Source organism: Porites lutea, chromosome 5, assembly GCF_958299795.1.
Source record: "Porites lutea chromosome 5, jaPorLute2.1, whole genome shotgun sequence".
Taxonomy (NCBI): domain Eukaryota; kingdom Metazoa; phylum Cnidaria; class Anthozoa; order Scleractinia; family Poritidae; genus Porites; species Porites lutea.
Window position 1 is genome coordinate 807,925 of NC_133205.1, and position 17,385 is coordinate 825,309.

Here is a 17,385-nt window from a genome sequence, read left to right on the forward strand (position 1 = left end):
AAAGCAATAACCTGTAGGGGATCATTTTTTAAAATCTCATTACTTTTTCTTTTGATCCTGTATTGATATTGTTCGGAGATGATAGATTTTGATCACCCTTGGGACTTGAAGAGTTACTAAATAGTAAGGTAATTGAGTGATCAAGGAACTTGTTACCTTGCTCTAGCCCTTTGTTGTCCGTTCTTTCTCACGGACTTGTCATCGAATCTGGTTTGCAACGTTCTCGCTTTGTTCGACCAAGTTCATGACTATCTAGAAATCTATTCTATCGCGGTATTTCATGGTATTTTGCAAACAATTGATGCATCTTTCTTCGTAACGAAGCAACGCAATTTCATATTCCTTTCAAGAAATTTCGTTAAATCGATTTAATTTACTTAATATAATAATGTGATCTTTAATTTTTCTCAACTAAAATTATTGCTGTTTAACCAAGTTGTAGGAAAAACAAATTCAAGAAAATATCTTCCCTACTGCGTGTAATGGTTCTGTAATGATAAAAGGCCTGTTTGTCCGAGGGTTAAGTTTCCCGGCTGGACATTTCCATAACTGAATAAGTGTTGTAATGGTACTGAGATAGCAAAGTTTACTTTGAATATCGCTCGCCGTTGACCAAATCATCCGTCACTCTTCCACTTTAGCTGACGTGAGACATGTGTGAGCTTCGTAGGAAAGAACAAAACCCTTTTTACTGTTGGTAGAGTCTGAATGGAAAACCACCGCTGCTACATTGCCTTTGACTTCTTTGTACACAGGCGACATGATTGAGCCGCAGTAACGCTGACCAACTTGGTTGTCCAATAAATCGTACACTGCAATGTAATCATATCTGAAAAAAAAAAAGAAGAAGAACTGTTTGCTCAGACTTTGATAAAGGAGTCCTTAAACTTCAGTGGTCTAATTATAATACTAAAAGTTTGACAGAAATTCTCTGACCATAGCTGTGTTCATAACTGAGCAACTTACACGCAGTTCCGATCCTCCTCAAGGTAAACTCTGTGGATTGTAAATCTGATCACATGATAGTTGTTTGGTAAAGCTATTGTCCATCTGCATGTTGTGTTTGAAGGATACCCAACTGGGTAACCTGGTGACATAAGCTTTCCTTTAGCTGTTGCCAATACACCTCCACAGCCACCTGAAATAAAACAAAACAGGGAATGGCTTTAACTATTAAATTTTTTTTTAGCCTCATTGACCCGAGTGTAAAAATGGCCAACGGTCGGGTCAGTGTAACCTATGATCAGGAGTTCTTTATTTCTTCGTGGAAGCACGAAATTTAAAGAGCGAAGAAAAAAGTCAGTTATGAAAAGATGATTCAAAGAAAGATTTATATCATACATTTGCCTCCGTTCTTTTCCGTTGTACCTGTGCATTAAATAAACATCTTTGAGTGGTTGGTACAAAGAAAGACAATGACCGCGTCTGAGAAATCTTTTAAGAAGTAAAGTTCGAAGTAACAATTATCATTTTCTTGCTTGGAAGACTTTTTGGGAACTTTCATCCTGCTCTTACCGTCTAAATACTTCATGCATTCCCTTTCCATGGTCTGTTAGTTTGACGAACAACAAGTTCTGTTTGAAACAAAAACTTTAAAGAACTTTTGTCACTCCGAGAAATGAAACGCGTGTGTGTTACTAACCAAAAGGGCAGGAAAACATTTGCTTCACAATGGGATTCCATTCTCAAGAAAAGTCTTCTTTCTCTGCTCTTAAATTTCATTTTACATTAATTATTCTCCGCTAATACAAACCTTCGACATTATTAGTTGTCGGTGTCACAGTAAGCAGTGGAGAAACCGAAGAATTGAACTGGCTTTGGCTTCCGTTTGTGTTCACACTGGGTCTGGTGGGTCTGGTCCTATTAAAGATCCTCGTTGGGTTTCTCAGGCGTATTTTCGTGTAATTCTGAGTAACTGTTAAATTTTTTATTATAGTGGTGAGTTTTCCTGTTGTTTTTGTGGTCGTTGGTTTTGTTGTTGAAGATTCCTTTTTGTTTCTCTCTGTAAGTGATTTCTCTTTGCTTATTTTTGTATACTTGCCGGTAGTTATCGTCTTCGTGATCAACCTTGTAATAGGTTTGGTTGTAAGTGGCTTTATTGGTGTCTTTACTTCACCAGATGTGATTAAATTCATCTTGGTTGTAGATGTGCTCTCACGGTCGTTTGTTTTAAGCCGACTGCTTTTTGGGTTTGCGGTTGTTGGCTTAAAAATTGTTTCGGTTGTTTTCACGTCTTTCCTTGGGGAATATTTCTTTGATTTATTGTCTGTCTTTTTCATTGTATTTGTCTCCGTTAGATCCTCTTCTGATAAATTCTCTCCTCTCAACAGTGTAGTTCGCCTTGAAGTTACCTTAGTCGATCCCAGGAAGCATTTCGTCTCATTATTGGCTCGTGGGAATCTCTTGCAGCTCAGATGAGCCGGCCAGCGGTTTACACCACTTGCGCAGTCTTCTTGGACACTCTGACACAGTGACTGACAGGGTGGGGCAGCTTGCTGAGGAAGAGCGCATGGGGGGAGATACAACTGACACAAAAATGGAATAAGATGAGGAGAACAGTTAGGCCGTAAATTTGATAGAAGAACTAACAATTTCATCGATGCGTCGCTAGATGTCTTATGCTGCAGGGCGTTTGGAACTTGTGTGAGATTGTAGCCCAGTTCTTTACAAGCTGTGAGTGTCAGTGGTTCACACTTTGGCGTGACTGACACTGTTGACCTCGCTATTTTTCTGGCACTGTAGGTAATCACTGGTGGTTTGGATGGCCGGAGAGTGGTCTCTGTTAAAAAAAGAGATAGGTAATGAAATCTCATCTTTTTTCCTCTACAGTTCGCGTGTTTTGTAACTACTTGAGGACAAAGAAGGACTGGTCAAAATTTACTCGTCGGTCCCATGGCCAAAATGAAAAAGTAAACCCCCACTGGAAGTATAGATCGCAAATCTTTCCTCTGTATCACAGCGCTTTCTCTTGAGATCGCTGTCTATTTTGGACAATTGCAGGAGCCGATTACTGACAATAGGCAGATTTAGCAAAGAAACTGAGACCGCAGTAACAGTGCGCGCAGATCTAAAAACTAGCTTGACCAATGAGAGGGCAGGAATGAAGCACCAGAAGTCGAGTTAAGGTGATTCCCTAGTAAAAGAACCTAACATAGATTTTAGATGAAACTTGGTACACTGATGCAATAAGTCAAGAAGATGATAAAAAGGTAATAAAAAGTGGGGGTCACCGTGCTCGTTTTGACGTCACAATGCCGACAAATACGGCTATTTTGGACCCTTTGACATAAACCGCGCGCAGCCCAAAACTAGACAAAAAGGAAAGATTTTTTCAATGATGCATATGGTATCGCACAGAATTTGACTTTAATGTATTGTTTATCCACTTACGTACTAGAAAAATGCCTTTTAATGCCCTTGTTTTTACTTTACGCTCCAAAGTAGAATTAAATTGGACACGCGCTATTCGACACGTGATAGCTCAATCCGTACAATTTAGTAAACTTGCTAAAAAACTGAACATAGATTTGTGCCAATTTTTTTCTCACCGAAAGGAAGCACTGTCCTTATTAAAATCATGAAATAAAAAATGGGGGTCACCGTACTCGTTTTTGCGGTAGAGCTGCAGAAAGTGCGCACCAAATGCATTTTCCTTGATTTTTGAGAGAGGACTGGGGCGAGTTTCAATTAGAATGTATGCGAAAAGGGGAAGAAAGTACTAAAACATCCGTTTTTACAGAATTTACATCGAGATATCACATTTAGGACACAATGTGATAAAGAAAGCGTTTAAATGAAAATCAAAGTGAATAAGCACAAATTAAACATCCACTAACGAGGTTCTCCGTGAGGAAGTCGAACTCAGCATCACGCGTACTGCTTACGTTATGCACATTCCCACCACACTGAGTCTCACCGCGACAAGAAACAACCGCGAGCAAAAATTGCAATAGCGTTTCTCTTCGGTCAGCTTCATTTTAGTAATGTTACTTCACATGCTCTTTTTTACGGAGGCCATCTTGTTATGCGCAGTAAGAGATGCGCAGTGCAAAACCAGGGAATCACCTTAAGTCCTTTCCGAGCGTTTTCGGGTTATCATGTACCTTCGCGTTGTCATTTCTAATCCGCCTAGTATATTCTGCCACGTGATTCTCACCAGCCCCTTGTTACAAAACGAGGCTATGTACAAAACCTTTCTTGTGAAAATGAGTTTTATTTGCATGAAAATAAACAATCATTTTCACATCAATAGCGTCGCACCTATTCTCGCTTTGAAACAGAGGTTTGGGTCAACTCTGAAAAGGAATGTTCGCATCATTAATGTGTTACTTACGAGGCAAAATCATAATTACTTTTACTAAGATGAGCAAATGCAAAGAACACCACTCACTTTTGACGGAACACTCATCTGACATTTGCAAAACGTATTCTTGTGTTTTGCTAGCGCGGACAGTTACTGTAGAATCAGTGATGCATCCCTGAACACCTTTACCGAGGACAATTTTGTCTGGCGATGAAAATGGCACTCCCAAACGCGACACGTAGTACCTTATATAGGAGGACCCATCCACGTTATAGTATACTGCCCCACGGAATAAGGACAAGCTGAAAGTGTGCCTCTTTCCGTCGCAGAAGCTCCCTTTTGATCGCATTGCAATATCCAATTGACCCTTCCCTCGACGGGTGTTGAACGCAACACGAATAGGACCGACTCCCAGAAGTGTAATCCGTAAGTACTGCTTGTTATTTCTGCTGGTGATGTCTAGTAGTTGTCCTGTGCATTGGGAAGTTGTGAACCGCAAGAAGATGTCGTAGCCCTTCACTTCTTTGTAGACTGGGAATCGTATGTTCTTTTCGTTCCCAACATTTTGAAAAAAACCTCGCATGTCTACTAAAAAGGAATTTAAATACAAGCGTAGTTAACGTTTTATTCCGAGTTGCCTGTAATATCTTAGCACACCTAAACCCCAGGGCCAGGAGCCCAATAGCAGACTGATGTCTTTATCATGATGTCTTTATCATGTAGCGCCGGATCCTGCAATGACTCATCCCCAGTCGTCTCTCAGTCTCCTTTTAATATTAAAGAGGGAAGCGTGGGGGAGAGCGAGGGATGATAGGAAGGATTAAAGGTAAGATTAAAGGTGGGAGATTTCCTCCTTCCCATCACCCCTCGCGCTCCCTTTGGTTACGCGTGCCATCCAAATAGAGACGACTGGGCAGTAGTGAGGGTCCTGCATTGGTATAGCCAGCCTTACTTTGTTGTTTGTCTTTTTACAGTTTGTTGTTGGTTCTCTCCTTTGCTCCGAGAGGTTTTTCTCCGGGTACTCCGGTTTTCCCCTCTCCTCAGAAACCAGCATTTCCAAATTCCAATTCGACCAGGAATCAGGTAGACGAAGAACCACTTTGTGGATGTGCTACCTCCAAATCATTATTTATTTATTTATTTATTTATTTACTATGCATTCAAAACCTCTGTCCTCCGCCGACGCTTTCTTATGTCGCAGGGAGGCTGGGGAGAAGGACAAAGACAGCGCGCGGGGCAGGATGGGAAAGGGATAGAGAGGAAGCGATTATTGCTATTTTTATTGGGATACTCAGCGGGAGTCTCCGCGGATGAGACTCTAGCCTGTTCCAGGCGTTCAGATAGTGGGGAGCGGTGCGAAGAAAAAAGGAGCGCGAAAAAATATAAAAGCGAGGGAGGGGGGGAGGTGAGAGCACCTCTCTCCCCAGTCCCCCTCTACTTTTCATCGCTATCTTTACTTCGCACCGCTCTCCACTATCTGAACGCTTGGAACAGGCTAATGAGACTCGGGAGAGAAATTCAAACCCTCAATAAAAACACTTACCTTGAGAGCTTTCCACCTTGTGAGAGGTAAGTATCCACACAAGCAAGCAAGCTGTTATCACTCTAGGTAGCCCTGTAAAATGATAACTGGAAGTCAATCAAATCACTGGCAGTACTATCGGCGCTCTGTAGATTTTGAAAAGAGTGTTCCCATGCCAGCCGTACAAGCTATGGTATAATACGAGAAAAAGATGAAAGACAGCTTTGCTTGGCCTTGATAGTCAAAGATCACAATTGTACAACACCTACCCACCTATCTCTTAATTGAAGAACCTCTTTAGTATCAACTTAGAGCGGTTTTCACTTGACTGTCGTAAAACCAAAACCAAAGTAAATACACTAGCCAACCAAAGGACTTAGTAAAACCAAAACCAAAACCAAAACCAATCCCTTTCGACAGTCAAGTGAAAACCGCTCTAAGCCATCTGTCGGAATAGTCGCCTCGCGCCATGCTGATAAGCCTGAGTCAGTAAATGACGAATATTTGACGTATTTTCACAGCATGAAGTGCGCAATAAAAATCATAGCTGTTTTCTCTTCGTTTCTTACAAAAACTGGAAACAGCCTTTTTTGTTGGTTTTCTTCTATTGCAAGCCAGAAGAAGCGCAGAACCCTTCTCAACAGCTTGTCTCGTGTTCAAATATATACTAATTGTTTCGAATTGTTTTTAAAATTTTACATATCTGCGCTGGCATCGATCTATACCCTGGTTTCTAAACTCGTTTTGTAGGTAAAAACGCTGCAAGTTTAACTGGTTTAATACATTCAAAAACTCATTAAAACCTGTTAATAATAAAAATAACAGCTATTTTAAATATTTAGATGATGTTGATCGCGTACAACTGGAAGAAATCCAAACAAGCATTACATCTTGGAAAAACAAGAAGTGAAGTGTTTTCGACTGGCGCAAAGGTCTCACTTTTCAAACAAAACAACAAATTTTTAGATTGGCTCAGATTTCGGTCATGTTTCACGGGTGAAATTTTTCCTCTAAGTATCTGAGGCTATATTTCGTCAATTTAAAGAGAGGAATGGTACGAAAAACCACTCAAAAAAGGAGGCATGATCACAGAATATAAAATTTGAATAACAGCGTTCAGAGGTGTTCCTTTTCACAGATAAATCTTTGTTGTAATATGCGTGTTTTATAAGAGTGCATATTCAACAAATTGAACTCTTTCGATAATGTACGCTTTATGATGTGCTTTAGGGTGCAGTATTCCAGTCGAATTTCCAGATTAGGGGCTTTCGACGGTATTCCTTTGAGTATGTGCTTGTCTCAGACATGTTAATACGACAAATGAAATAATTGTTGCAATACCCTTACCACATCTACTGTTAGCTAATTGTTGCCCATCATCAGGGCCATCAGAAAGCATCTAACAGACGGTTAAGCAATCAAAAAGACCGCAACATCTTTCCTAACTTACCCATATCGCTGAAGAAATGATTCGTGCGATTACTGCAGCCCAAGCATTCGACACTTCCTTGCTAGCTGCGAGTTCGTCAGCGCCTTGCAAAGAAGACTGCCGTGAAAAAGATACCAAATTGACGACAGATAAGGCGACAAAAGAAAATACATTTTTATAATGTCATCAGCTCTAAATTAGTTGTCACACCAAGGGGGTACGTAACGCTAAGCAGATCACAGTCAACGACGTAGTGTTGATCAGTCTCCTTTTTTTCCCCATTATTTCATTTTCATTTTGTCAGTCCTTTTGTACATCGGCTCCTGACACATCGGATAAAGAGTTCAGGTAAAAACAAAAAGCGCAAGGCTTTGTAAGGGCAGCTATGAGCTAAAACGAAATAAACTTGAATGGCACTAAATGAAATCATAAGCCCTGATGGGCTCCTGATGAAATCATTTCCAATTTTCATATCTTTATCCGCCGCTCAAAACGTGAGTCATTTCATATATTTCCATTCATGTCATTTTCACCATCGGGTATATTACAAACTGACAATGGACTGCTCTCCAGTTGGCTTGATTAGCTTTATAACGGACAGAGTGGCGGCGTCCGGTCTCGCAAAGATCATGGTTTGACCGTAATCTCGTAACCAGATCTCTCGTTGACGAGGCCGGCTTCGTAAACATGAGTTCTGGGTAAGAGATTATTTAAACTGCTGAGGTTGTTTATTCAACTGCGAGGATTATTTCCTCTTTCATAAATATAAAAACTAGTTCCCCTCCTGAAAACATAGGGAAGGGGAGGGGAGAGGGGGACTGGCCCTATATAGCTTGCTCGCGGGCTACATGATATACAGGTTTACGTCCTTGGTTTAAGGGTGATTTGTGTAAATGAAAAAGCTGATTGATTCCAAATTAAAAGACTTAATTAAATGTCTTTAATTTTGTATTATATTTATTTTAAAAAAAAGAGATGTTCTTCATCCTGAATAGGGTATCAGTGTGCTGCACTCTTAAATAGTGTCAAACAAATGTCTGTTTCCCCTTAAACAGGTAGCGAAATGAAGGAATTCTGTATCAACCCTTATAGCCTAATTATCGCCATACAAAATCCCCAGACTGATATTCATACATTTCCTTAGGGAAATTAGTTCAACAAGAGATCATGATTTGATCTCTTGATTGAGAGAATTTGATAAATGCAATAATGACAGGAGCCCAAATGTTAATTAGCCCTCAATGTCTCGATTCCAGCTAAGAATTCTTTTGAATTCTGAAGATGCGATGGAGGCATCGAGGGCCAATTAACATAACTGTAAAGATTATTAAAATTGTCGCCATTTTGGAATTTGGTTTATAGGCTCCTGTAAATGATCCAAGCATTTTCCCTTAAGTGATCATTATACTATTTCTCATAACCTTTTATCTTGAGACAATTGATGTTGGTGACTTTTGGGACTTTGGGTGTTCAAGGCCTCGGCGGCGGCACACCCCACCCCACCCCACCCCGACAACCCAAAACTTTCCCATTGTACGTGTCTCAGGATATCTCTTCGCGGATGACAATTTTCACGCACTCTCGTTCTCGCTTGCTCTACTTTATATTTTCATGAGGAAGTTAATTGACTACTTGTAATCTATACTAAGCGGAACTACTTGTATTCTATACTAAGCGGAGATTGCAGCGGATGGTAAAACGACAAGTGTTTCCCCCCCCCCCCCCCCCCCCACTTAGGCGACATTATACGGTCTCTTTTGTCATCGTAATGTTTCGAATTCGGACACCGCCCTAAGAAAATCCAGGAGGTGGAGTTCCTTTTTTGTTGTGGCTGAGAGATAGAAGAATCAGCAGGGCGTTCAGTATTTTATTGGTTATCGTCACGGCTTGAACTATGTAGTAATTAATAATTCACGATTGCTCGGTTTTAAGATTTTAATCAAAAGTTATTTTCGATCACGAAAAAGACCTTGGCCTTAGGCTGTCACGGGTTGCTTGTAAACTCGACAGCTGTGATATGAAAAAAGAACAAACTGATCATAACATAGAAATCTATTCATCATTTGGAATTTTCTTCACTTGAATTAATGATCCAACCTAGCCAATTGTTTTATCATAGTGGGGCAAAAGCTGTGTTACACTGCAAAGACTGAACACTTTTTCCACACAAACTGTCCACAGAGACGGTACAAGTTGGAATAATGAAGAAACAATTAATTATTTCAGCACTTCCAGACAGAAAATTAAGAAAATAAAAGTTACTTTTAAGGGTTAAAGAAAGCAAACAAATCAATTTTTTCAACGCAGGTAAATTAAGATTTTTAAAGACAGCTTGATTTTTATCCGGATAATGAAACATTTCATCTCCTACTGTTTATAACCAATCTATCATGATTCATTTCCTACTGACTATAGAGTTTCAAAAAAAATTTGAATTACGATGAACTTTTCATTAAGAAAATAAATGTTGTCATACAGTTTATTGAAAAACAGTGTTCTTTGTTTCAAGATTACAGCTGTGTACGGAGAACAGTTCATTCCCTTCACATCCGTGATCGTCCTAACAATTACAACCGTAAACATTCAAGTACGATCATCTCTAGTCCACTGGCTCAGTAAGTTCTCAGTTAACAAATTCAACATTTTTATTATTAATTTTTGTTATTTTAAGATCCTCTTAATCTTAGTCCTGTCGGAGTAAGTTCATTACGTATTTTCGTCCTCGAAAAATTCAAAACAAACCCGGCTTCCCTTAACCTTTTTTGTCATTGGGATAAGCAAAGAATGCCATTTCTTGTCTTTTATTTCTTGCTTCTTTTTCAGTTTTAAACTTTGACGAAGCTGACCTTCCCTGCAGCTACTGTTGTGTTTATCATGTCCTGTATGGTAAATTGTAGTGAGTATCCACCAAGCTTTTCGAATAACACGTCAGACTCAACCAACACCAATCCGCAATTATCTTCAGCATCAGTTGTGATTCTCTCCATGATTGCTACTCTCGCGAGTATCTCAGGCAGCTTAGGAAATGCTTTGGTTATGATTGCTGTTTTCAAATTTCAAAACCTTCGCAGCGCTCCAGACTACATCATCTCAAGCCTGGCCTTTTCAGATTTTATTGTTTGCTCTGTCTATCTACCACTAATGATTTATTGGATTGTGACAGGCGACAACAAGCATAGCATTGCAAGACAAGTTATTGGAGTTACCTCTTTGACTGCTTCCGTCACCAACATGCTTGTAGTAACAGTTGATCGTTTAATTGCCATAAGATTTCCACTTACGTACATAACAATTGTGACATTCAAAAGAATCTCATCTGTTATTGGCTTTGTTTGGCTTATTTGCCTTATTTCTGGGACGCTTTATGTCCCACAAATCGGCGGTGTTTCGAAATTCATTTTGGTCTCCTACTGCATCACTCTAATGTTGGGCACATGGAGTATGTATGCCTACATCTTTTTGGTTGCTAAGCGGCAAGAAAATAAAGTTCACACGCTTAATTTATCCGCACAGCAAGGAACTTCTGGTGAGCAACAGAGGAACGAAAAGAAAGCAGCGAAAACGATTTTCACCATCGTTGTTTTTTATGCTTTGTGTTGGTTACCACTGCTTCTTCTTCCCATTTTTGTGAGTCCTTCTAAAAATCCGGTATTGTTCCAAAAATGTTTTTTTTGGACGCAGACAATATTGGTTTGCAATTCAGCATTAAATCCTTATATTTACTGTGTACGAAGCCAAAAATATCGTAAACAGTTCAAGAAACTCTTACGAATGTCGTCTTCTGTGTGAGAGAGCATTCCAAGAATTTTCTGAAACAGCATAGAACCACTAAAAGAAACACTGATTTTGGGGGGGGGGGGGTGAGGAGGCTGTTTGTTGTTAAGATATGTTTGAACGTTATCGACGAAGCATGTTGACAAAATGGGGATTCACTTTTAGGATCCATTGTAAATAGGACCCACATATATAAATAACATCGCTGTTTAGGACGGTTCTTTTCCTTCAAGTTACAAGTAAAAGATTATTTCAGTTTAAGAGCGTTAATTGCAAGCATCAACAACTTTTCGAGGTTATCGTAAGCAAAAAGGACTCAGGGAAACTTTCTTCAATGTCGTGCTTCAATGAGGATGGCGGGCTCAACTAAATATCTAGCATTATGACTGGATAATTTTAGATGATCAATTCTTCTGTTTCTGCTTCCGTTTCCGGCAATCTGTTTTAATTACGCTAGATCAAAAGCGACGGAGACATGAGGGGAGTCGGAAGAAAATGGAAACGTTCTTATTCTTGCCAATCCGATTCTGTCGAGCTGAAAACACCGCTTACAACTCCCCTTATTTTTTATTTACACCATGAAGGTAAACGCGGGCTAAGCGTTGAAAATATGCAAGTTTCTCAGCAAAATAATGCCGAAAAAAGAAAAAAGAGGGAAACCAAATGGCAGTCCCCACAAATAGTTTTATGTTTGCTAGTGTAGTTAAACCAAGGTTAGAATGCGTTCTCCCTTGTCGAACCCAATGAGTCAGTGATGAATAAGTACCGTATGCCATGGTACTCATTCATCGCGTGCTGAGGCTGCTCTTTCACCCAAACGTAGCTTTAGTACCGAAGTGATCATCTGTTGCTTCGGGTGGCCGTGTAGAAGTCAAAAATAAAAATAAAAAGTTATCTTCTACTTCTGACGGCGGAATTTTAGGGCGCTGCAGTCATCATATATGATTACCTTAGAACCTAAGGTTCTTTCTTAAAATATCTCGTAAGAAATAAATGGTGCATGTCCACTATTTTTTTTATTTTGCTTTGATGCGCCCTGGTTACCATACGCAGAAAATGTACGCGCGTTCGTGAATCATCTATTCGTCGTTATAAAAGCCGTAAATTCGCTCGGGTTTGAAGTCACCGATTGTAAAGCTCTTGAAAGTTAAAAAAAGCCGTGGACTTTGATGGACTTTTTCGAGACTTACCTGCTAAGGCACATCAAAATGAGTAATTAATTTAATATGTCGATTCCAATCATTTTCTAATAAGTGCGACTTGAGTAGTCATGTATCAGTGCCTCAGGTTGCACGATTTCAAGACATGTATTTTTGCCTCTTCAAAAGGCGCCGATGGTTATATCCTGAGTCGACAGATCGCTACTGTGTGGCTCCACGAAATGATTTTCTTCTTTACAGCTAATTGCCTGTAGAAAAGCAGTGAAAAAAGTCAGTTAGAACTTTTCGAAGTTTCTACTTGCAGGGTGAATTAAAAAACATTAGGCATTCAGCTACTTGAGTGCCACTATAATATCCAGGATTTACCGTGAGTTCATTTGGCGCAATAGAAATTACTAATAAAAGTATACTTCATTTAGGTAAGTGCTAAATGTATATTTAAACCTGCTATTTCGTTCCTAATTCTAAAAAAGCTCTTAGAAGTTAATCAAGGCGATTTAACTTGTATTTTGAAAACAATGAAATCCATTAGTCAGTAACAACCAAACCAAAATGGAAAACCTTTAGAAAAACTATAGTAACCTGTTCATTTAGCAACATGGATATAAATTTGGAAACAGTTGCAGATACTAAAGTGACAGAGGAGGCGAAAAACTAGAAACTCGATGGAGGATTGATTGTAATGGTCCATGGAGTCGCGGCGGTAGCTCTACTTCTGAACTGTGTAAGTCGCTCTATCGTCACAGTGAAATTATTAACTTTATTTGTCTATTTTTATTTTTTTGGTTTTCTTCATGGTCGAAGGCTTGAAAGCAAAATCGTCATAGATTTCATCGTGCCACCCTGTTCGCTCATCTTCAGTGTCTACCACTAAGTTGCAAGCTGGCAAATTGGTATCTTCTTTTACCAGAGTCATCTCGCTTTAGTGCAGTGTCGATGAAATTATTTTTCTTTTTTTATAACAGATAGAAAATACCTTGGTATAACTGCTGAAAGTTAATACTCACATCTATCATTTCCTGTCATGTTGACGAACAGTACCAATAGTGATGGTCCAAGCCCTTCGATTGACACGAGCACAGAAAAAAGCCTGAGTTCTAGTAATCCAGAATTATCTACAGAATCGGTTGTGATCCTGTCTATCATGTGTTCCTTGGCGAGTGTCTCTGGTAGCATTGGAAATTCCTTGGTCATCCTTGCTGTCTCCAAATCAGAAAGCCTTCGAAGTATTCCTGATTTTATCATATCAAGTTTAGCATGTTCAGATTTAACAGTCTGTTTTATCTACCTACCCCTACTTATCTTCCAGGTAACATACGGCAATAACTTTTTTGTTAACACTGTAAAGAGATTTTTTGGGCATTTTTGTGTGATTGCCTCAATAACCAATATGTTTGTGATCACAATTGATCGTTTACTTGCCGTACGATTTCCACTCAAATACCCCATCTTCGTAACGGAAAAAGTAGCTTTTTCCTCCATTGCAATAGTCTGGCTCATTTCGCTATCCTTCGGGGCCGTTTACTCCCAAGAATTAAACAATCCTTCTCACCACGCCATTTTAACTGTATATACCACCTTGTTAATTTTTGGCACATGGGCTATATACGCCTTCATCTTTTTCGCCGCTAAGCGACAAGAAAACAAAGTGGTTCGGCCCGTAAATCCAGCTACCCCACCGCAAATTTCTGTCGTGCAACAAAAGGCAACCAAGACCATATTCATCGTTGTTGGAATTTATGCGCTATGTTGGTTGCCATCAAAACTTATTCATTTTTTTGTAAATCCAGCCAAAAACCCTATTTTGTTTAAAAAAAGTTTCTTTTGGATTCAAGCAGCATTGGCGTGTAATTCTGCTCTCAATCCGTATGTTTACTGCATAAGAAGCGAAAGGTATCGCAAACAATTTGCAAAACTCCTTCGAATAAAACCGGCGTCTGACGCTCAATAAAACGTCAGACGTTCGCATGTTTAACAATGACTAAGCAGTTGATTTGCAGCGAAACAATTGTCAGTTGGCAGTTGCTGCATTTGTCTTATTTGAACAGTTAAATTAAACGAGTCAGAGGAGATTTACTTTTTAAGATGGACTTATTAAGTTAATCATATTTATTGAGCTGAAGAAATTTGATGTTTTTGATTGTTTATGGCAAGTAGTTTTTTCGTGGAAATTGTGAAATGCAAAATAAATAATCAGTTATTTCACACACCTGTCAGTTTTAAGTTATGTTAATGTATCAATGATAAACTGGAAATAAATGTATTTCATAAAATGTTATTTTATCGATTCAACTACATTCTGTCACAGAAGCCGGCAACCGCGGCAAATTTCGTAAGGTAGCCACCAGTGCAAGTTACGAAATTTCCTTGTAGGTTCTGAGTTAAAAAAAAAAAATGAGTTTGTGATGGATGCGTGTTAAAAGGGCTGCTCGCGAAATATTTTGGCATTGTGTAACCAACATGAAGCCGCAGATCTGTCAAAGATCACATGTCCCTAGCCTTCCACGCAAATGGTAATTTCACGTGTCTCGTCACCCCCTACCCCACCCCCCTCGCTGTTTCTCCTGCTCACATCGGACTACGACCAATCCATCGCACTCTCAAGACGATGGCACCCATGGCGGTTCAGGAGTCCTTTTCTGTAGAAAGAGCCCTATCAGCCAATTAATGTCGTCGCAATTTGTAAAATAATTTTCTTCAGTAAATAATTTAGTATCAGATCTTGTTGACATGTTATAGGGTTTGTATCGGAAAAATAAAAATAGAAAAACTATCGCCTTATCATAGCTTATCGTGTAGCATAATAAGCCCCTTATTATGACGATTAAGACAGAATAGCAAAAACAGCCTAAAACGCTTCAAAACGACACAGGAACAGAAAATTCAGCGAAATTAAGTTTATTTTAATTCTTTGGTACACGGTAAGTTAAAATGAGGCGAGATTTTTTCTAGTTTTTTTTTTTTAATTTTTCCCATTTAAACCCTGAAAAACCGGCTACGTTACGCAAGATTAGCAAATGTATGAATTTTAACATGCGCTCACATATAGAGTTTGGGACGCCTATTGATAAAACAGTGGGAAAAAGCACTTAATGTTATTTGATGAAGATGGGGTTATCCTTCTTAGTTTTAGGGAACTGTTCCACCCTAAATTTCTATAGTCACGAATCTTAGCAAACTAAAAACAGCTCTCGCCTGTAAAATATTTGATGCTATGATCTCCCCTATTCTTGAACATATAAAAGTGAAATTTGGGGTGTGTATGCAAACCAGATTTTAAGACGGCTCACAAATCGAGAAGACACGCCTTCAATTTTGCAAACGGTACTTAGAGGTAAACAACAAAGCTTCTAATATAGTTTGTAGAGCAGCGCTTGGTCGTTTCCCTTTAAATATCACTATCAATCAAAACATTTTCAAATACATTTTGTATATACAGTCTACGAGGAACGTCAGTTTCGTCAAACAATCTTTTTTAAACGGTCATTTGACTTACACTGTAATGGCAAAAATAGCTTCCACTTTCATTTGACGAATATGTCGGAATATTTTAACCTACCTGACTTTAACCCTGATTCATTAGATAACGCTATGGTAAAAGGCTGTGTAAGTTCAATGAAACAGGAATATATCTCAACTTGGCAAAACACCCTTAAACATTCTCAAAAACTTTGAATTTTATAGATCTTTTAAAACCTATCATACCTCCTCTAATTACTTAGACTTAAAAAGTGGAACAGCTGGGAGAAGGGCTTTAATAAAACTACGAATAAACAATCACAAACTAATGAGAAATTTTTTTGTTTAGGGAAGATTAAAGTACTTTACCTCGTTGTGATACACGGGGCGAAGGGTCCTTTTCTATAGGAAAAACCTCACCAGCCATAGATGCTATCGATTTCTATTCTTTTTATATATATAATTTCCACCTAGAGTTATGTTAATATCAGACCTCTTTGATATGTTTGTATTAAAATAAAGAACAATCGTTGTAAGGGTCTCATACTCAGGTAGGCTAATGTACCCTCCCCTCCCTACTACAACAATACCAAATGGTGGTGCCCACGCTTCTCGCGCGTTGAATCTCCTGACGTCGGACGCAATGATTTAACAGGATCATTTTTAAAATTCCTTTTTGTTCTTAGGATTGTTACAATGTACAAATGAACAGTTATAAATTATTGAACATTGTTGTAGACAGAACAGTTCATTCATGCCCTATTAATACCAAGATTCCTCAAGACTGGAAATTTTAAACAAGAGGTAATAGATTTTCTTTTCTTTCAATTTCATTTTATTGAACCTCGTGTAAACGCATAAGTAAATTTATTACTCCCACCTTGTTGTTGTATTTTGAAAAGATTTGAGGAGTCAGCTTGGCCGAGCGCTTTCAAAGCTGTACTTGTAATCCGGAGTCTCGGAGTTTAAGTCCCACCCTGACCGCTAGCTGGATTTGTTTTCGGCATTCCTCGGCCACTCTTTTAGAATAGCATAAGGGGGGGGGGGGGGGGGGGTGGGGGGATAAATACGTCCTTTATTTAATGAATTAAGTTCCAATAACCCTCACTTTCAAAATGAGGCTAGGTTCACAACCTTTCTTGTGAAAATGAGTTTTATATACATGAGAATGAAAAGTGATTCCCATATCAAAGGCTGAGCACTTACCCTCGTTTTGAAACAGAGTCGAGGGAACTCGGAAATGGCCTATTTAATATTCTCAAGCTCACTGTACATAAGCTACAGAATTCTACTCTTATGTGGCGGGAAATAGCAGTAGTGGAGAAACTATGACGTCATCGAAAATTGCTAGATTTCTCGAACCTTGACTCACAAGTCATAAACATGTTGTTGTTTTTCAATAATACCGTCGAACCTCTCTAGAACGGCCACCTTGGGGACGCAAGAAAGTGGCCGTTATGGGGAGGGAGGGGCCTAAGATGACCAATTTTTTTAGGGAGTACAACATGTTTATTGTGCTAAATTCATGCTTACTGTATCCCTTATTGGTAATCCAATTATAAATAATGTATAGAGTTAAATAATAATAAGATATGTTTTGAATCAAAAGGGTTCGCTACATTCGCTAAGTATCATTGTCAATGTATTCTTAATGCAGCAGTATAAATGGAACATAATCAAAGTACGATTGCGGTGATTAATCATCAACGCTCCATACGGATCAAATTTCATAACCATT

General features: G+C 39.0%; 3 protein-coding genes across 4 annotated transcripts; 2 read left to right on the forward strand and 1 right to left on the reverse strand.

Moving 5' to 3' along the window:
- Positions 1-353: 353 nt before the first annotated feature.
- Positions 354-7,471, reverse strand: LOC140937687 (uncharacterized). Of its 2 annotated transcripts, none has more exons than XM_073387252.1 (6): positions 7,276-7,471; positions 5,847-5,918; positions 4,391-4,888; positions 1,754-2,779; positions 967-1,138; positions 354-829 (listed from the first exon to the last, which is right to left on the reverse strand). In XM_073387252.1, exons 1-6 carry the CDS (start codon positions 7,277-7,279, stop codon positions 625-627), a joined length of 1,977 nt encoding a protein of 658 aa, XP_073243353.1. In that variant the 5' UTR covers positions 7,280-7,471; the 3' UTR covers positions 354-624. The 2 variants fall into 2 exon arrangements, with proteins under 2 accessions (XP_073243353.1, XP_073243352.1); XM_073387251.1 differs by having other exon boundaries at positions 4,391-4,891; positions 7,276-7,470.
- On the forward strand, positions 5,798-11,299 carry LOC140937689 (melanocortin receptor 4-like). Its single transcript, XM_073387253.1, has 3 exons — positions 5,798-5,872; positions 9,764-9,869; positions 10,078-11,299. The coding sequence occupies exon 3, from the start codon at positions 10,129-10,131 to the stop codon at positions 11,041-11,043; it is 915 nt and encodes a 304-aa protein (XP_073243354.1). The 5' UTR covers positions 5,798-5,872; positions 9,764-9,869; positions 10,078-10,128; the 3' UTR covers positions 11,044-11,299.
- A 1,631-nt stretch (positions 11,300-12,930) lies between these two features.
- Positions 12,931-14,395, forward strand: LOC140938954 (beta-2 adrenergic receptor-like). Its single transcript, XM_073388489.1, has one exon. The coding sequence runs from the start codon at positions 13,213-13,215 to the stop codon at positions 14,137-14,139; it is 927 nt and encodes a 308-aa protein (XP_073244590.1). The 5' UTR covers positions 12,931-13,212; the 3' UTR covers positions 14,140-14,395.
- Positions 14,396-17,385: the final 2,990 nt, after the last annotated feature.